This window comes from Bactrocera dorsalis, unplaced genomic scaffold (assembly GCF_023373825.1).
Source record: "Bactrocera dorsalis isolate Fly_Bdor unplaced genomic scaffold, ASM2337382v1 BdCtg058, whole genome shotgun sequence".
Taxonomy (NCBI): domain Eukaryota; kingdom Metazoa; phylum Arthropoda; class Insecta; order Diptera; family Tephritidae; genus Bactrocera; species Bactrocera dorsalis.
This window is the reverse complement of record NW_026038109.1, coordinates 42,104-61,916: the sequence shown is the minus strand read 5'-3', so window position 1 is coordinate 61,916 and position 19,813 is coordinate 42,104. Positions and strand designations below refer to the sequence as shown.

Genomic DNA, 19,813 nt, shown 5'->3' with positions numbered 1-19,813 from the left:
AGTTTTTAAATATTTCAATAGTAATCGGATGTTTGTTAAACTGTTCTATAACGGAACGTTCGTCGTAGTAGTGGTGAATTTTTTCTAATTTCATTAATACAGTTATTAGCATGCAAAGTATATACTTTTAATTTAATTAATTTTTCGAAGATATTTAATAAAAGTCAAACATTCAAACGACGCAAATTTAATCGATTGTTACTAAATACCGATTGATGTACATTGTCTGTGATTGTCAGATTACATTTTTTCATGTGTTTTAGGAGGGGAACCCTGCTGCCAGCTAATGTCACATATTATCAAATTATTTCGTGTATAGGATTGATATCGGGTATCGAAAAGTAAGTACAGGGTGCCGACAATTCCACATTGCGCTTATATGTATAGTTGTCGAATTTGTAATCTTTATTTAGGATATGGAAATATAATCAAAAATGGATAGTTTGGCAAAATCGCATTTTACAGAAATTCCTTACATTGCTCTGTCAATGCAACTTGGAGCAATAGAAGAGCAGCTCAAAATATCAACCACAAAGGAAACGCTGACACCAGAAATAAATATATCTATGATAAATCATGCTATCAAAATAGAAATTGAAAATGGATCAACAATTGATATCAGCGATTACTTTCAAAGAATGATTAAACTATACAAGCAAAATGAGATTCCTTTGAAGCACATTGTCAGGATAATTTACCATGTAGTTAAAGAAGTATCAAAGCAGAAGTGCCCGCGTGATTCAAAATTAAAATTATCGTCTGAATGGGCACATTTACTTGTGGAATTGTTGTTTTCCAGCACTTGGAGTAAATCCCTAACTTCAGATGTAATATTTTGCCTAAAAATATATTCAAGATCGTTTCATGAAGTTGAAATTGTAAATCGGCTTTGGAATATGCTTCTTAAGAATTTAAAAAATAGTAAGGATATATTAATCGCAACGACATATGTGCTAATTCAGTTCTTTGATGATTTCTCTGCAATAATAAACGGTTTCAAGGAAGGTCATGATATTGAGCAGCTGATTTTAAAGTTATTGCAATGCGATGGTCGCGAAGAATATAAGGCTGCTTTATATTTAATAAAAACAAAAAATTACACTTGTACTGATTCGACAGAACAACGTTTTTGGATGTCATTTGTAACCATATTGGAAAATTTAGAAGAAAACCAATCACACCTAATCTTACCTTCCCTTGAACATATAAAACACAACGATTTTCAAAAAGCGAACATGAAAATATGGCTGGATATTCTTTATCTTAAAATTTTATCAAGTCAAAATATTCTGGTTACCCGTTGGGCACTTGTATATATTCTCCAGTACTATTCTTGTTCAAACATCAGCCCTAATGTTTTGGGTCAATTTGTAAGAGCCAGCAATAATACAAGGTTATATAATTATGAAGGCTACTTTCTTCCTACCGATTCTGTTAAAAATTTTTTGGATGAAGATGTCGTTCGGTTTGTGGAAATTATGACAGAAGTTAATCTAAAAAGTGTTCCACTGCACTTTTGGCTTTCTCATATTTTTAAATGCAAATCAATATCGAATTTGATTTCTAACAAACTATTATTAAAAATTGCTACAAGAGTCCGGGTTTTACAAAATCCTTTTATCCGGTTAAAATGCATTAAGCTGTGTGAAAACACATTTTCTGAAATTATTGATTGTATGACAATAACGGAATATACCGTTCTAATTGAAACATTGTATAATGTTACGGATCCTTTTAATAATTTTCCAACATTTTGTACTAAACTTAAAAACTGCATAGATAATGGTGATTCGCTTTCTCTATCGCAACGATTTTATGAAATTGTTACAAATAATCTGAACGGAGAACTCTCTTTCGACCATCCAGCATTAAAATATGAAAATACCGCCCAAAACAACGAAGAAATTAAATTAAATAAAACATATTTACTAAATGGTATCGTTGAATGTTTAAAGAATAAAAGAGAAGCAGATCGAAATAATCTTAATTGGATACTTTTCATGTTGGTGTTCGAGACAGAAAATTCCGAAATTGCACAAAATATTTGTAAATCATTTTGGAATCTGCAACTAGATAAATACATTGGCAGTTCTTATAAAGAATTAAGTGACGAAGTAATTTCGAAACTACCTTGCGGGGAAAACACAGAAGCTTTTGTTCGCAAAAAGTGGCCTGACTTTTTCACCAAACAGTATATAACAGATACACATAACTACATTGAGAATATGGAGGAAATCTTAACTACGGGATCCCATAAAACATTGCTTAAGCTTTCTCAATTGCTAGTTTCTAACCCAGAGACTATGGATGAATATATAATAGACACGTTTTTAAGACAACTTAAAAAACTTTCTCGCATGCCATCGATTTGCTATGTTGTGTAGGTAAATAATAATTAAATCATTTGAAATATGTTTATATAAAAATGCACTATGTTATGATTATTTTACAGGACTGAAAATTTATTAAATTACTTCAAAAATATATATGTGCCTCAACAATTAAAAGAAAATGCGGACCGAATTATACGCACAGATTTTGAAAATATTGGTATATGCGCTGCAGTGTTAAATTCTGGTGTCGTTCTAAACACAGAAACCTATATTGAAGGCATTTTAATGGGTGATATAAACTTCGGAGACGCGAGGTAAAAATATTATACAGAAATTTAAATTTTGTAAAACTAATTTTATTTTTTCTTGCAGAATTGAAGAAATCTATTGTCTAGAAACATATGAAAGAAAATACCTTCGCTTCCATCAGTTGCGCTTAAGATATATTTTATCATTGCCAATCGAATATAAAGCTATACTACTCACCGAACTTCTTAACAAACTCGAAGTTTTAAGTTCGAAAAAGCCAAGGTATTTTGAGAATTCTATTGAGCATCGAATGAAAATGAGAATATTAAATGCAGTAATTTCCTTAATAATACAATCAGACGGGGAATGTGGTTGTAGTGAAGACATATTAAACCTGCTATTAAATCACAATAATCAACTGAACATAACTTATATACTCGAGCTGCTTGTTGCGAAGTGTATAGCTAATGATGACATTATTATAAAAAAATTAAATGATGTAAGATAATATAAAATTCTAACAAGAAAGTGTGCATATGAAACACTGCAGACGCCTGTGTATTTTGTACACTAAAGGCTAAACTTTGTAACAATTTTGCAGTTTTCGTACACGCAGTTTCTAATTGATAATCTATTCAATTAATATATGCTCCTCTAAAGTACCTTAATGACTCATCAAAACACGTTGTTGTTAATTACAAATTTAGTAATTAACTAAATTTTCAATGAAGTCCGTATTTGGCTTTACGCATACGGCCAGTATTTATAGTAGAATATGAGTCCTTTTGAGTTGTTTATTGAGTGCGCTAAACTGTATATTGACCGACATGCACAATATTAGTTACTAATATTATTGTATACTTTAAGGTAAACAAATACACACCTAGCCAGCAGGTGTCTATTATTAGCATGGTTTATTGTTACGCTGTCTTAAATCGGACCAAGCTTTCCAAAGACTATCAAAATATTGTTATAAACAAACTTCTTCCTCTCACCATGGGACCCCATTTCCAGACACGTTCATACGCTCAGCTGGTTATTTATAAAATTTTGGAAAACCATAAATGGTACGTATATCTTAGATCCATTGTATAGCAGAAAGAAAATTACATCATAAGAATATCAATATTTCAGTGATGCCGACACTTTATATCCAAATCAATATAATTTGAAAGAAGCAATTGGTTCGGCTATTGGATCACAACTGAATGAATTTCTGAATGATGTACGGTTGTTGCTCCCATATATATATTTAGCTGATACTAAACATTTTTTCGATAATTTAATGTTTATTACAATGGCACCAGCCGACGAATATATGTCGAATTTGGATTTTAGAAAATATGAAACATCAAGGCATATATTTTCGAAGAAAAAGCGAAGTTTTATGAAAGAATTACACACTCCTGAGCAAGTAGTTTTTGCTAGCAACAATGGTATTAATACGCAACGTAAAATGAACCCGGAAACCGCTCTTTGCATTAAAAGTAGCATTGCTGAGGAAGAAGCTTCTGTAAATTCTTATGTAAGTATGTGCTTTTATGACTATTGTAATCTCGAATAAACCGTTATAACTTCTTAGATGTTTGTAGTGGCAAGTCTTATAGACAAAATTCCTAATATTGGAGGCATAGCGCGATCATGTGAAGTACTTGGTGTACGCAACTTGGTTCTAAGCTCAAAAAAAATTGTTGAAAAAGATGATTTCAAAAGTGTGAGGTAAGTATTCTATGTTATGTGTATTTTTTTATTATCACTATTTAATTATAGTATGACTGCTGAAAAAAATTTGAATATTTTTGAAGTCCAACATGCTAATTTGGAAGAATTTTTAAAAGACAAACGCGAAGACGGTTTTGATATTATAGGAGCCGAACAAACTGTTTCCAGCCAGAATATAATTGGGTTTGCATTTCCTCGGAAATGTGTATTGGTTTTAGGGTGAGAGCAATCTCTTTATAAGATCTATGGATTTATTACATTACAATATTTTCAGGCACGAAAAGGAAGGTATACCAAGCAATATTCTGGCCTTTTTAGACTATGCTATTGAAATACCTCAATTTGGATTATTACGTTCCCTAAATGTTCACGTAACGGGGGCATTGTTTATGTGGGAGTATTGTAAGCAACATATCGTTGGAAACCCGAGCACATAAAATCTTGTGACCTATTTATATATATATTTATGTATATACATATATGCACGTGTACTTAGGTATTGTCTTTGTATCCAATAAAGTTTGAAGTTTTTCATCAACCATTTGTACCATTATCACTCAGTATTTTTTATCTAATTAAAGCAAAACAGACATGCCTTCTATTCCTGAACCAATGAATAATACAATATATTTGTTGTTGTGCAAATTGTGTTCATGTAGTAAGAGGGAAGTGAAAATAAAGGAGGACTTATGCCATAGATAAAATATGTATTTAAATTTGGTCCATTATAATTTCGTACAATACCATTTCAAAAATGTTTTGTTTGTTTTTGATATGAAAGTGATAAGATTTTTCAATTTCGAGGTCGAAACGGAAGTACGTAAAATATACTGTTCTAAATAAGCAAGTAAAAGATGTTGAAGTTTTTTCTTAAAATAAATATTTATATACATTTTCATAAACAATTCCACAGTCTAACAGAAAAAAACGCTAAGGCGTTTACATGACTATTTTTAACTTTCCACAGAATTTGTTTTGTCACTAGTAGTAGCTGGATATTGCAATGGGTCCTGGCTCACAACGGGGAAGAGGTGAGACACATTTGTCAAATCACCAACATCCGTTATACGAGGCTTTAACGAGTCACTAACGTTTGACTTGCTGAGTTGGTAATAAGCTGTGTTGCTGTGAGTTATATTAACAATAGTTCCTGTTAAGGGCAATGTTTCCAAAAGTTCTGTAGGACTGCTAAATGCACCAATATTGACGGGAGCGATACCCGTAAGTACTTGTCCGGATATATTCGTTTGAATCGGTAGAGGTACATTACCAAGGTTAATATGGCTCTGATTGGAATGGGTGTCGTAGAATGTTAAGTCCACTCGTTCTTGACTAAAAAATTTGTATTATTTATCGTATGTATATATAGTTGATGAAATTAAGTATGTATTATATTGCATGTACTACCTTTCGAAACTGGTTTCGTTATCATCGACTTCCGTTAATATTCCAATTTCATAAACAACAGCTTTCACAACATACCTATTCATAGAGCAAGAACAGTGAAAATTAGAAAAAAAAATCTGGAAATTGTACATCATTGGGGACTTACAGGTTTTTCGGCGTATCGTTGACACTGGCCATCATTTCCTGTAATGTTGAGTTATCTATGTCACTTGATGAGTCCAGCAGGGGTAATGCTATCGCGCCAGTGGAGAGCATAGCCACAAATATGGCAAAAACGGTGTATTTTACTAGCATCTTTACCTGATTTGCTATAACCCGCTTATGGCTGATAGCTGGATCCCTTTAAAGATCGATTTGATCTCAACCACACAATTCCCCAGTAAAATAACGACTTAGACAGTTTGAACTTCGTTTCATAATTTACCTGGTTTTTATATCGAACTCATTTAACTGGAATTGATGTTTCGGAGCTTTTGCAATTTCGTTAATTAACATCAACTGTTAATTAACGATTCTAAGGTGTTAATTAGTAAGCTGATAAAGGAAGTGAGGCATGTGCTCTGAGGTGGCTCTAATTAATTTAGCGTGTTTTTTAGTGTTCAATTCCAAAGCGAAGGGGCACATGCTCGTGAGTTGACTACTGAGAACCCTTGAAAAACGCTATTTATGTACTATGTGTGTAGATGTTTTTGTACATATTTATATACGAGTAAATAAACAAAATTTGGAAGATTGTTACAATATTTATTGTAAAAAGTAAAAAACTAAGATTGTATTCTCTATTTCAAGCTCTGTATGTACTATCACGTCAATCAAGCTAAAATCGAATTCATTACTGCTCTGCAGTGCTAATTCGTGACGAAACATTTGAATTTCTTTATTCTAACGTCATATCGAAGAATGTTCTGTAAAATTTAAACGAAGAAATTAAAAAAAAATATGGCAGTGACAACTATTATTTGAACGTATATCTGATAAAAGTGGCTTAGGGTACCCCTTATAATAGGTCCTGTATTCTCCGAAATCAAAAGGTCAAGGCTCATTCGTTAGATAATAGTTCTTCCAGGTAGAGTACTTCCTAATTTTTAGAAAACTTTGAAAGAAAAAAAAACAATTTTTATAAAAAATCTGCTAATTGGTTATTGTTAGATTAAGAATTACTTCGTAAATTATGTACAGAAATAGGGTTAAAAATTTGAAGGATCGGTGTAGTGATTTTAAAGTTATAAGACGCACTTGTAACACTTGCTTTGTGGTATAAACAATTTGAAGTTTCGAAATCAATGCAAAACGTTCATAAAACAAGTATTAAAACACTCTATTATTGCCAATTTTGCTCCAATCGACTTTAGACACAACAATATTAAGATATTATGCATTCATTTAAAATAAAAACCTACTCCCACATTTAAAATATTCAGATTTTTAGTGCATTATATAGTAGTGATTCTGGGTTTTGATAGATACGTAGAAAGGAAAAATTTCGATTTAAAAAATTAACAAGTAAGGAAGGTCTGTAACCGAATATTTCATACTCTTGCAACGATCAATACCGGGGTAATACCTTCATCTACATAAGGTTTGTTAGTTATGTGGGGCCTAGAGCAAGTTTTAACCAAATTTTATAAATTCTTCTTCTTCTTTACTGGCGTAGACACCGCTTACGCGATTATAGCCGAGTCAACAACAGCGCGCCAGTCGTTTCTTCTCTTCGCTACGTGGCGCCAATTGGATATTCCAAGCGTATCCTGGTCCTTCTCCACTTGGTCCTTCCAGCGGAGTGGAGCTCTTCCTCTTCCTCTGCTTCCCGCAGCGGGTACTGCGTCGAATACATTCAGAGCTGGAGTAATTTCATCCATCCGTACAACATGACCTAGCCAGCGTAGCAGCTGTCTTTTAATTCGCTGAACTATGTCAATGTCGTCGTATATCTCGTATAGCTCATCGTTCCATCGAATGCGATATTCGCCGTGGCCAACGCGCAAAGGACCATAAATCTTTCGCAGAACTTTTCTCTCGAAAACTCGCAACGCCTCTGCACCATATAGCAGGGTATTATGAGCGACTTATAGAGTTTTTGTTTCGTCGAGAGAGGACTTTACTTTTCAATTGCCAACTCAGTCCGAAGTAGCACCTGTTGGCAAGAGTAGATAGATTCGATTATATTAAATTAGAAAAACACGATTTCTAACATATTTGCCTTTATATGGAGTATAAAGTCAACCGGAAGTTAAAAAATCTTGGTATTAGATATATGGGGGCTTGGCGAATTATTGGTCCAATTCAACCAAATTTTTACATACTGGCAAACTCTCACCGAATTGCAATAATAAATCTTACAGACTGACTGATATTTCCGGTAAAAAGTGTCTGTCCCAGCACTGGAGTCTCCATATTCGGTGTATATGGACTTTAATAGTTTTGGTGCGATCTTTACAATTTTTAGATTTGGGATGGCAAAGGCACTATTTGTGCAAGTTGTATCGGACATTTTTTCATGATGATTGATTTTTATTCTGAAAGGTGTAAGAATGATATCATTGGCCTCAACACCCGCGTCGTTAGTTCTGCTTTCTCCAGGCTAGATAAGAAAGCAAAGCAACTGGGTCTGGCAGTGAACGAAGGCAAGACGAAATTACTCATGTCATCAAATAACAGTCGTCGCACAAGCTCCTAGGCGCCACTGTCACTGTTGACGGTCATAACGTCGAAGTTGTAGATAATTTCGTCTATCTTATAAAGCGTTCTGTGGGTGTGGCAAAGGTTCGATTACGACCATCTACGAACTCATCCTCACTTTTTTGCCAAGAATATCTGAATTTTTACCCAAGTTATCGCTTGCTCAGGCGGACGAACAGACACCTATCTGCATTCGATCTCGTCTCATCATCCTGATCATATAACCCTATATCTAACTCGATTACTTTGATGAAATACAATAAACCTTCTAATAATCCTGAGCTTACTTCATTGATTCATCCATCAATCCAGAGCTATAAGCACATTTGTTCTCTGGTGTTACTTAATTTGCTCGTCTTTTCTCGTTTGTTGTTCTTTTGTTCAGTATTTTAATTTCTCTTTCATATACTATATGTATATATGTATATGTTTTATTAATTATATCTAATTGTATTAAAAGTTTTGGTCCAAAATTCACGTATCAACCGATACGTTGAAATTTTTATTTACATACATTATTAAGTTTGAAAAGATGTGGTTTTCTACGCGAAGACCTTAATTTGACTGCAATAAACTACGGTTAAGCGCATTTAGCTTTTCATATATCTGATGACGTCTGCATTTGTATTTACGAAACTTAAATAAATTTGGTACCTTTAGGCTACATATATCTTTACTAAAGGGTAATTAAAAGCATCACTCGAATGAAATCAAGCGAAATAAATTAACAAAGTAATTTGCACCTTACCCGCTCGATCCGCAAAAGCTTTTGTGCTAAGTCTTGTATATCATCGAAACTTTAAAAAGCCTAACTCGTAGGCAGTGTGCTTCTAAAAGAATTCGTGCCTGAGGGAAGCAGTCGCATCTGATCGTAAAATCACACTTTAAACGAATACACTCGTATCTGCTGTGATGTGGGGTGCAACATATTTAGTAGTAAGTGCTTAACAGTAAATTTCGGTTTGCAATAAAAGTTATGAATTTGAATTTTTAGTTGCTTAGCACATTGTGTGTAACAACTTTGGCACGCCCATCGCAATTGGATGATATTTTTGATGGATATTTAAAAAATGTAAATCTTTATAATCCAGAAACGCACTCACAAATAGTAAAGCGTCGAATCTATGAAGATAATCAAGATGCAAGTTTGAAGAAGGTTTCCTTACAATCGCTTATTGGGGACTTAGAGCAGAATTTTTTACAATCAGCTTCTGGCGCTGGCAGTCTCGCACATCAAACTAAGGAATCAACGGATAGCCATTTAAGTCCAATTGAAGATCATGCAGTACTCAAAAGAAAAACGGATAATGAATCAGGCCAAGTTATTTCTTCCGACGGCGATCACAATAAGCCCGTGGTTGAACCAAAAAGTGTTGATTCAATAAATGCAACCAACGAAACCATTTCGAATAAAGAATCAGGATCTACTCGGATACAGGTTGAGCACATTTCTGTACAACCACATTTTGGAAATCTCCCCACTTTGCCGTCCTTTCAATTGCATCAAACAAAAGTTATATCCGCTACTTTGAAGGACACTGATTCTAAACCAACTCAAATCATCATTAGAAAGACAGACATCCAGGCTACACCATTGCAAGAAAACTCTGAAGCTACTAGTGAGCAAACGGAGAAAAACAGCAACACCAAACAAACTGCCAATGAGGAACCTGAAAATCTGTCGTCATCAACACCGAAAAACACGGTTTCAGAATTAAAACAAACTGAGGCGGAGCTTAAGGCAAATGTAGCTGAAATCGAGGCAGAGCCAGTAAATTTTATCAGCTCGAGTTTAATTGTTCGCAAGTTATATTATAACATTTCTTTAAAATAAACCAAACGCAGATCACACCTGTGTGTTTGTGTAGATGAATACTCCATGTTAGTTATTAAAAAAGTTGATCCAAGGTGTAAATGCAAATCATATGACTTGTGCAAACAAACAAAGCAATTATGAAACGGGCTCAAATTGTAAATTCAATAAACGGGTATGTATGTGCGTATAATTATTGAAACCTCACAACGCTTAAACAAACAATGGCTGCACAGTTCCCAGCACGTACATGAATCAGTGTGTTCTTTGTGTGTATTTGGGATATTTGAATTCAAATTTACTTCACAGATATTTTTCTTTTATTTGTTGACATACATATGTGTGTATATATGGATAGAAGTGGATATGTATATACATACATATGTATAAGTTTGTGTGAATCTGGGTTTCTGAAGCCCTCCTAAATATCCCACATATTTCATTTATGCAAACGTAAAAGTTTGCTAGCTTCATTTAAATTCAGATTACATTTCATACCGTAATTTGCATTATAATCTTACAATTTACAGTAGATAATCTTGAATCAAGGAAGCTATCAAAATAAAATTGTCGAACTCGGGTCATACATGTTCTAGTACTATATATGTGTGTGTATATATGCCGATAAGTATGTGCCGATTCTCGGTAAAAGATAAACAATCGGGATTAAAGTGTGATCCATTTCGAGGTTCCCTACTATATTTTTTAAAGAAAAAATACAGAAACTTCAAATATAATGGTGAATATTTACTATTATTCGAAAGTGCATTTGACATTAATTTTTTGAAGATTATCTCTTTCAAACGTCGGTCGTGGATACGTCTCAAATGATTCATCCCTTGACTCCAATTTGCGATGAGTCGTTAGAGCATTTCGACTGATAACTGGCGAATGACAGGCGTGGTGTTTTGCTCCAACGCCTGAATGGAAGCGAGATTGTCTGCTTAGACTTAAGACTTTACATATCCCCACAGGAAAAGGTCTAACGGCCAATCGACCGTCCTAAAACTTGTAATTATCTGTTCACCGAAGTGTTCTCTTAATAAATCCATTGATTGATGCGATGTGTGGGTGAGACGCCTTATTTGTTGAAACCGTCGCCGAGATCACGAGCTTCAATTTCAGACATCAAATAGTCGGTTATCATGCCGCGATAACGGTCGCCAGTTCTTGCACAAGTTGTCTTTAAAATAATGATCAGGACGATGAAACGAGTTTAAATCCAGATGACAGTTTGTCCGTTTATTCGTCCGTCCGCCTGTGCAAACTTGATTGGAAATTGAGATATCTTAATGAAACTTGCTAAACAAAGTTCTGAGCGCCACAATATTATACAAGAATGGTATTGCATTAGGGAGGCATCTGTATACTTAGAAATTTAAAAAAGTAACCGTGGTCCACTTTATAAAAGGTTTAATCTACAGATCTTGACTGAAACCTCGGTTGGTATCGAACGGTTCGGTGAGGTATTTACCGATCCTGACGGAGCTTTTGGTATTGCTCAACGTGAGTTTACACAGCCGTATTAGTTTTACGGGAATACCAAACTCAAACATAGTGGCATAAAGGCAGCTCTTTTTCGTGGTGCCAAAATTAGCTTTAAATTCGAAGAAGAGGTGTCGATCCTCTTTTCACGGGTTTTTTATTTGGTCATTTGTTTATTTTCCAGGTCTAAAGCCACACTCATTAGGTCCAATCAGTTTGTTGACGGTGGGCTTTAATCTTTCACACAATACGCTCGATAGAACCTTATATGCGATGTTGAGGAGGCTTATCACACGGTAGTTGGCGCAGATTGTGGGGTCTCCCTTTTTGTGGATTGGGCAGTGTACACTTAAATTCCAATCGTCGGGCATACTTCGACCAATAAGCTGATGCATGCTCCTTACCAGTTCTTCGCTGCAGTGTTTGAATAGCTCGGCCGGAAATCCATCGGCTCCCTCCGCTTTGTTGTTCTTCAGATGGGTAATTGCTATTCGAACTTCTTCATGTTCGGCTTCACCATCTCCTGGTGTTATGTTTGTAGTATGCTCTGAGCATCAGTCACTAGTACAAAAGTATACTACGGTCTTGAAACCTTCTCTTAGTCGCCGCATTATTTTCATACAATTTTCGAGTATTAATAATGTCGGGCAGCTTGTCAAGTTCTTCGTACTCACTCATTTCGGCCTTTTTTCTTTTTTTGTCTGCAAATGCGTTTCACTTCCCTCTTCAACTCCCCTCCTGTCCCATCTCGCACTTGTTGTGATCGATTGTAACATTGTGAGGTAGGTAGTGTGTTTTCTGTCTACTTCGGCACGGCACATCACATCGTAACAGCTGTTCTTTAGCCTTTTCTGAAAACCAATGGTTTCGTTTACATCTGTACGTAAGGAGCTTGAAGTACCGTTCCACAGTTCCCTTATACCGAGTTGCTGACGAGTGCTCTCAAAGAGCAGGAGTGCAAGTCGAGTAGAAAATCGATCGGCTGTTTGTTGTGATTGCAGCTTCTTAACATGGAAACTTCCTTGAGTTGAAGTCTCTTCCCACCACGAATCTCACAGTGAATTTGCGCTTATTTATATGATCACTGTAGCCACAAGGACCTACTCGCCTCAGTTCTTGCCCCGTCAATCGCATTTCTGGGACGGCGGTGATGCCAGACTCTCTAACGAAGACATCAAGGGCAGCGGGACCTTCTCAACTAAGAGACCGGACATTCAAGGTGCATGCCCTTAAATCGTAATCATTAAACCTTTGCAGGGGTCGTCATCAAAAGGTCTATTTTCTTCTTTTCATTGATAGTGTTTTTTACATGGTGGGAGCCAAACTCAGCGCACAATCCTGAGGAGGGGATGTTTCGCCTTCTCACTTTAGCTCGATTTCAAAGGCATATTTTTTGGCTATTCAAAGGATGCTTGGTCTAAGACCGGAAGTCGTGAGTTTCTTCAGCCATATGTAAAATAATCATTTCTGGTCGCTCCCAAGTGAATGGCGCTAAGAGATTTTACCTCACTTGCGTAAACTTTTACACATAGCTTCATCCACCGCTCTAAGCCCCTTATCATTCATTATATTCCGTGGCATATCTCGTAGAGCTCGTCCTTCCATCAACTGCAGTAATCTCCGTTGCCAATGCGCAAAGTACCATACATCTTCCGCAGAACCTTTCTCTCGAAAACTCGTAGCGCCAACTCATCAGATATTGTCATCGTCCATGCCTCTGCACCATATATCACGACGGGAATGAGGAGTGACTTTGGTCTTTATTCGTCGAGAGACCACTTTACTTCTGAATTGCCTACTCAGTCCGAAGTAGCACCTGTCGGTACGAGTTATTCTGTGTTGGATTTTGAACCTGACGTTTGTTGGTGTTAATGCTGGTTCTAAGACAGACGATACTATATACATTTTTTTTACGATAGGAGATTCTACAACTCGAAAAATGCACCAAATGCACCAAAGGAAAAGACCGTCGGGCAACTAGTTGGGCCTCTGGTTCATACTAGTTGTAAAGTAGTTTTTAATTTGTAGATTTTACCACTGGGTACTCAAGTTCAATATCTGTACATATGTAGATGTAGGCCGATGCATGATTTTATAGTTAGAAGCCAATAATGATGTAAACTAACTTGATAAGAGATTGATAACACCGCATGAGTGCCCTTCAACTGTTTATTTTAATACCTAATATTTGGGAGAATGCTATGTAAAGTTTTGCATAAATTTTTACATTTCTCTATTATGGTTTAGCATACCCACGTACAAAAATATGTAATGCTCGTACCCGGCATTAAAGAATTCCCCACCTCTCTTGATTGGAAAAACGGCAGAAGTTATTACTTTGATAAGATATCGAATTGAACGCCAGATGATAAACGACTATACAATACTCCATCAAATCACACTTTCGTCAACGCCAGAACTTGCTAAACAGTTAACGTTATCGCCATTACCGTCGTAGGTTTCTGTTTTCGCAGTCAGTTCATCCGACATACAGTCACAAGTTGTAAAAATTGCTCGGTGAAAGCTAAAGGAAGGGTAAAAGCCCTTTGATTAACATTTATCTTCGAAATACTCTCGGAAAGCAATATAAGCATTATGGCTTCTAATGTCAATACCGGGTTTGCCAAATGTTTCATCTCCTTCATGGCAATTGTGATATTGGTAATTATTCTAATTTATTAAACGCTCAAAATACAAAAGAAAATATCCATATTTGTTTTTCGGTCACAACATATGTATATACAAACATACGCGTGTAACTGTGATAAGGTTTAAAAATTCATCCAAACCTATGTAAATAACATGAATATCGAAAAAAAAAACAAAGTGCTTTAATAATAAAACATGCATAACTCCAAATAACTTTTTCTACTTCTAAACTTAAATTCAAATTTATAAAAATCTGGGTTCGGACCACGGAGCATGATAGATTTGAAAAAAAATGTGGATTTCCTAATTTGTTGTGTACATACAGACAAATGTTGATTGTTTTGCGGAAACATATAGCGGACTATACCTATCTATCATTTGTGTAAGCGTTGACGAAAGCGTGAATCACTTTATATTTTCAATCATTATTACCATAGTTGTAAAAACATTGCATAATCACGTGTACATACATTGAAATGTGGATACCTTTTCAGCTCCAAGGCTGCGTCTATCTTGGTTTGTCAATATACGGAATAACTCGGGAGAGCTGCCAGAATGAAGCAACGACAGATATAACCAAAAATCCATTTGAATTTGTAATGCGCTTGATTTACTTCCAAAGTATGTGTGTTTCCAGATATATATGTATGTATGTATGTATATGCATTTAAACTGTTTATAGGCGTAAAGCCGCAAATGACGAAATTCTAGAATTACCACACACACAAGTATTAAGTAATATAGTAAATTAAGAGTAATCATAATAGCATTTAAGCACATTCCTACTACATATACCTACATAAATACATAATAACTTATCTAATTTTGTATAACTGCCCTGCAGCTCAAATTAACAAGTTACTACTTTGCAACTGGTATGAACCAGAGTCCCAACTAGCCAGATGACTCTTTTTTGCCCAAGCAAGCAAGTAGTATTACTTACGAGTTGATGAAGTACGAGATGACAATTGTCAGATTTCTTTCGGGAACCTAATACGTGGTAGCTCAGATGACGTCTAAATATATGCACAAAATTTATATATGAATTATAGGGCTCGTTCATAAAAAATAGTGTACATAGCTGGTCGAAAATTGCGGTCTAGACAACTTAGATTTACTTGACTTGATGTGCAATGAATGATTTTAAAACAAGAAAAATCGCTCCCCAAAGCAATTCTGCAATATTTTAATCAAATTCTGATCGTTCAGTTTGTATGAGATATATTTGCTAGTAGTCTATACATTAATACGATCTACACAATTTCTCTAAAGATTGCAGCATTGCCTTAGACATTAGCCCATATCACATTTCGTGAAGATTTCTCTTCAAATGAGAATCCATATAAGAACTTGTTTTTGATAGCTCAGTTTATGTATATGCTGATCCGATTCCGTAGTTCCCACAAATGTGCAGCTTCGTACTGAGAAAAGGACTTATGCAAAATTTCAGATCAATATTTCAAAAACTGAGGGACTAGTTGGAGTATATACAAATAGACGAACATGGCTAAATCGACTTATGTATATTTTAAAGAATCTTAGACGTTTCATATGGGGTCTTACAAACTTCATCGTAAACTTAATATATTTATTAAATGTTAACAGAAAATCCAACTAAATTCCCTTGTGTAGTTTCTATATTCAATCAAACCAATGCAACATTTTATACAATCATTCTATACTAGTGGGACGGGTGCGCAAATCCCAAGACACATCATTATTCGCCTTGTCATAACTTCTAAAACCTATAAACACCTATACCTTTTAGTTCTCAGTATGGCTTTTTAGAAGACTCCAACTGTTGTTATTGTTGTTTCAGAAACAACATTCTCAAACAGCTTTGGGGAATACTTAAACTGTATTGTCTATACTAATAAGAACTAATATTTTCTTAAGCCTTTAATTCTTGCATAAATACTCAGAGACTTAATATTAAAATCTTTTGTCGATAAAGCTGTGAGTCTTTGCCAAAATATACAAGATTTTTTTTCTTATAAAAATCAGTGCAAAAAAAATAAAAATGAGGAGTACATTATGTTTTTAAGGAGAAAACTGTGGGAATCCAAAAGTATCAGCGCCAGGTCTTTCAAGCGAAATTGAAATTGAAATGGTTTGGTCTAAATCATTTGAAATTACAAATCGGACGTACATAATTCTGATCACATATGCAGCAGTAAGCGCTTTATGGATAGTAACATCTCTGCTTGTTTTAAGTGAGTTCAATTTGAATGATATGAAAAAAACTATCTATATACTATATACTAATTTCAAAATTATACAAGTTTAAACAAATTTCAAAAAACGTGCAAATGGTTCTCCCAAATGCTAAAAGTTAATCATTTTTATTTAAGAGTTCGGTAAAGTACCATTCATGATACGTTGCCAACTTTATATGTAGTACATGTATGTAAATGGTTTGCGAATTTTGTTTCAGTGCTCTCATTAATTGGAACAAGAAATACTTTAAAAAATATTATCTACATATATGTATATAGTAATGCTAATTTTTTGTTTACACCATAGCTTCAATATGCGGACGTGTTACAAAGTTCGTCGCAGCCATCTCATTTTGGCCATGGTTTTTAATAGTCATCGGAGGAAGTATTCTCGACGGTGTAGCGACTGGTTATTTTATAAATGACATTATACACACAACTGTAAGTAGTACATATGTATGTATGTATCTTCGTGGGTTGAAAAGGCTTTGACCTAAGAATGAAAGAACAGTTTGTTTTAATGAAAATAGGGTTTTTTCTTTCGACATATCGATATTGGTTAGATAGTGTGAGTATTCGAAGCTTATAAAACTGGCGTTCCTTGACCTCTTCATTTGAGTGAAATTCTTTTAAAACGAGCAACTTTTTGAGTCTGGAAAAGAAGAAATAGTCGCGAACTGACAAATTTGGCGAATGAATTGGGTGGGATAGTAGTTAATAGCGTAATTCGAAACGGAATAAATATTCGATGTTCAGAAAACACGGTACCAATCGCCAGCCGAGACCTTTAGTTTTGTAGAAAGTCACGAATTATATAATCTACTTATTTTTTCGATATGTCAATGATTGTAGCTGACTTATTAAATTTCGGTTTTACCGCCTCCTGTGGTGTTTCTGAACGAGATGCCATTTTATTGTCAGAAAACTACTTTTTTTAACACCTAAAGTTCACATTTATCAATTGTAAATAAAAATATTAGAGATATTCTAATTAAGCTTAGTAGTCCAAAGTAGTGAAACTCATGCAGAATGTTGAAATTGTAAATTTATTTGCTAAACCATGTTAACATGTTCAAATTTCAGGCAGTATACGATGCATTTACATATATCGGAGCAGATACCTCAAATGGTGTTTTAATGAACTATTTGGCAAACTTTGATGCCTACTTTATTACACCTGCGGTAGTAATGACTTGTTTGAGCTCGCGCGTCATTCTTATATGGCTGCTTAATATTTTTGGAACCGGATTTTGCTTGTCATTATCTCACGTTCTGGCAAAAAACGTAAAGACTTCCAATTTTTGAGCCAATGACTGTATATCCATGAGATCTATTAATGTTTTATCCTTTCAGAGTTCTAGCTCCATACCAAATGAAAGTTCCATCAATTCTTCTGGTGATCAGAGCTCTTCTACTGCAACCATTGAAAGACATGTGATAGATACCAACCTACGAAGAACAGAACTGCCACCCATTCAACCTGGTGCTAATACAAAAGAGATAATAATTGAACAAGTTCCAATTCAAAATGAAAAAAGCTTCAACGGCGACTCAACACCAATTACATTGGCTACAAATCGCCAAGTCTCAGCGGTGTCAACACAAAATGATAACGAACAATTGAGGACAGTTGAAAATAATAATATATCATATCGCCATGCTGATTCACATCCGGATCGTCTTGACTATCCAGCCACGAACTCCAGGCCGATTTCTCCTGTTTTGCCTTTGGAACAAGCTCAACACCTATCAACAGAAACACCTCTAAATAGCCGCTACTCAAATGTAGAACAGTCAAACGCTCGTCTGAACGCAGAACTACGCAGTCAATTACCCTGGTCCTACACCAATATGATAGGTAAACCTCAAGTACCACTCAAGCCCCAAAAGCCAATTTATCCGGAGATTCCAAAACCTGATTATACTTCATAAACGTGATTTATATGCATACATACATATGCCCTTATTTCTGTTAATGTTTGAAACATGCTTGAAACTTTTCTAAAGCAATTGCAAATCGATCCCGGGTGTGATACATTTGCGAAAACATGTATATTTTAAATAATAATAGTGCTAATACTAACAATATTAAATTGGTAGCAATCGAAGTCTATATATAAAGTAACAAATAACAAATAATTTGTTTCCAATAATGTAAATAAATAATATAAAAATGTTATCTTGATTATAAATGTTAAACAATGTTAAAACTTTAATTTTTTCACAGTGTTTCCATTTCTGACAGTAGGGCATAATGGAAGTGCTTCTTTCTCAAATAGCGCTAGATGGGTGATTTTAGCACGCTTTCATAAAACCATTATTTCTTGATACCAGGTTTAATTTTTGTGTTCAAACCATTTGGTACCCTCAATAATACTTCTTATCTTTCTTATATTTTTAGAAAGACCTACAAGTTTACCCAGTGAATTCGAACAGTTCGAGGTCTAGTTTGTGATATACATATTTGGACCCAAAACACATGTAGAACCGTTTCCTACCTTCCTTTTCTTACAGCATACAGTTGCTGCATGTGTTTTTATATATGTATATCTTTTTCAATGTAGTTGTAAGTCTGTATATACTTACCTGAACCTGGATCTAAGTATATAGTAAGTCTTTGTAAGTTTTTGTCTTGCCATAATTTGGCCATATCTGTTTCGCTATCCCGCAATTGGTTGAAGATTTCCATCTATTCTGTGTAATTTGTTCATATTGTGTATGTGGATCCTTTCTACATTTCCTTAATAAGCAGGAATTGATCTTTGGTGAGGACAAGACTAGTAGTGCCGCATAACTGCTTGCGTAAATTGTCGTTTTCAGTATCCTCCAGTAGATGTACAGTAGAACTTATAATTATGTTAGTTTAGTTTGATAGGCGGAAAGATAGGGAGATATCAAAATCCTCGGAATATCCCCCGCCTCTACACCACAGTCAATTTTGGACCCGTCGGTATATATAAAAATAGTATCTTCCTTTCCTTCTTAACCTCTTCTTCATTTACGTCAGAAATATTCTCTCTGAATTTCAATAATATATTTGAGTCTTACCAATATTTTAAGCATATACTGTGATAATCAGTTACGCGCACGTCAGCTTTGCTAAATTTAGTGTTTTTGTCATAATATTTTAATAGAAATATATCGATTAGATAGTGTTGTTGGTGAAGTACTTGTTGTCCAGACAATATTTAGGTGGCAAAGCGCAAGTTAATTGTCATCCATCTAATGGGAGGTTGTGAAACGTTCTGCTTCGATAGGAG

At 34.9% G+C, this 19,813-nt stretch overlaps 4 protein-coding genes across 12 annotated transcripts; 3 read left to right on the top strand and 1 right to left on the bottom strand.

Moving 5' to 3' along the window:
- Positions 1-194: 194 nt before the first annotated feature.
- Positions 195-4,846, top strand: LOC105231353 (probable methyltransferase TARBP1). Of its 7 annotated transcripts, none has more exons than XM_029552503.2 (9): positions 195-341; positions 414-2,380; positions 2,453-2,647; positions 2,706-3,081; positions 3,450-3,649; positions 3,717-4,107; positions 4,165-4,301; positions 4,353-4,523; positions 4,579-4,846. In XM_029552503.2, exons 2-9 carry the CDS (start codon positions 435-437, stop codon positions 4,739-4,741), a joined length of 3,579 nt encoding a protein of 1,192 aa, XP_029408363.2. In that variant the 5' UTR covers positions 195-341; positions 414-434; the 3' UTR covers positions 4,742-4,846. The 7 variants fall into 7 exon arrangements, 6 of the variants coding, with proteins under 6 accessions (XP_029408363.2, XP_011210930.2, XP_019847699.2 ...); XM_011212628.4 differs by having other exon boundaries at positions 321-341; positions 414-2,384; XR_007423531.1 differs by lacking the exon at positions 195-341 and having other exon boundaries at positions 348-2,380; positions 4,165-4,296; positions 4,421-4,523; positions 4,579-4,716.
- A 365-nt stretch (positions 4,847-5,211) lies between these two features.
- LOC105231355 (uncharacterized) lies at positions 5,212-6,131 on the bottom strand. The gene is made up of 3 exons (XM_011212629.3): positions 5,857-6,131; positions 5,712-5,786; positions 5,212-5,636 (listed from the first exon to the last, which is right to left on the bottom strand). The coding sequence occupies exons 1-3, from the start codon at positions 6,003-6,005 to the stop codon at positions 5,258-5,260; spliced, it is 603 nt and encodes a 200-aa protein (XP_011210931.1). The 5' UTR covers positions 6,006-6,131; the 3' UTR covers positions 5,212-5,257.
- A 3,037-nt stretch (positions 6,132-9,168) lies between these two features.
- LOC105231356 (uncharacterized) lies at positions 9,169-10,263 on the top strand. Its single transcript, XM_011212630.4, has 2 exons — positions 9,169-9,326; positions 9,385-10,263. The coding sequence occupies exons 1-2, from the start codon at positions 9,303-9,305 to the stop codon at positions 10,222-10,224; spliced, it is 864 nt and encodes a 287-aa protein (XP_011210932.2). The 5' UTR covers positions 9,169-9,302; the 3' UTR covers positions 10,225-10,263.
- On the top strand, positions 10,237-18,769 carry LOC105231357 (uncharacterized). Of its 3 annotated transcripts, none has more exons than XM_019992143.3 (6): positions 10,237-10,378; positions 14,832-14,958; positions 16,383-16,550; positions 16,861-16,994; positions 17,637-17,837; positions 17,907-18,769. In XM_019992143.3, the coding sequence occupies exons 1-6, from the start codon at positions 10,316-10,318 to the stop codon at positions 18,483-18,485; spliced, it is 1,272 nt and encodes a 423-aa protein (XP_019847702.2). In that variant the 5' UTR covers positions 10,237-10,315; the 3' UTR covers positions 18,486-18,769. The 3 variants fall into 3 exon arrangements, with proteins under 3 accessions (XP_019847702.2, XP_049317550.1, XP_011210933.2); XM_011212631.4 differs by lacking the exon at positions 10,237-10,378 and adding an exon at positions 14,074-14,349; XM_049461593.1 differs by lacking the exons at positions 10,237-10,378; positions 14,832-14,958 and adding an exon at positions 14,060-14,349.
- The last annotated feature ends 1,044 nt before the right edge of the window (positions 18,770-19,813 follow it).

Bases quoted from the DNA above. Each gene is read 5' to 3' on its own strand.
- LOC105231356 (XM_011212630.4), top strand. From the start codon at position 9,303: ATGTGGGGTGCAACATATTTAGTA. The intron at 9,327-9,384 runs GTAAGTGCTTAA...TTGAATTTTTAG, and splicing joins GGGGTGCAACATATTTAGTA to TTGCTTAGCACATTGTGTGT.
- LOC105231357 (XM_011212631.4), top strand. From the start codon at position 14,284: ATGGCTTCTAATGTCAATACCGGGTTTGCCAAATGTTTCATCTCCTTC. The intron at 14,350-14,831 runs GTAATTATTCTA...ATACCTTTTCAG, and splicing joins TCATGGCAATTGTGATATTG to CTCCAAGGCTGCGTCTATCT. The intron at 16,551-16,860 runs GTGAGTTCAATT...TTTACACCATAG, and splicing joins AACATCTCTGCTTGTTTTAA to CTTCAATATGCGGACGTGTT.
- LOC105231353 (XM_029552503.2), top strand. From the start codon at position 435: ATGGATAGTTTGGCAAAATCGCATTTTACAGAAATTCCTTACATTGCT. The intron at 2,381-2,452 runs GTAGGTAAATAA...ATTATTTTACAG, and splicing joins CCATCGATTTGCTATGTTGT to GACTGAAAATTTATTAAATT. The intron at 4,524-4,578 runs GTGAGAGCAATC...CAATATTTTCAG, and splicing joins AAATGTGTATTGGTTTTAGG to GCACGAAAAGGAAGGTATAC.
- LOC105231355 (XM_011212629.3), bottom strand. From the start codon at position 6,005: ATGCTAGTAAAATACACCGTTTTTGCCATATTTGTGGCTATGCTCTCC. The intron at 5,787-5,856 runs GTAAGTCCCCAA...CTCTATGAATAG, and splicing joins AACGATACGCCGAAAAACCT to GTATGTTGTGAAAGCTGTTG. The intron at 5,637-5,711 runs GTAGTACATGCA...CAAATTTTTTAG, and splicing joins AACGAAACCAGTTTCGAAAG to TCAAGAACGAGTGGACTTAA.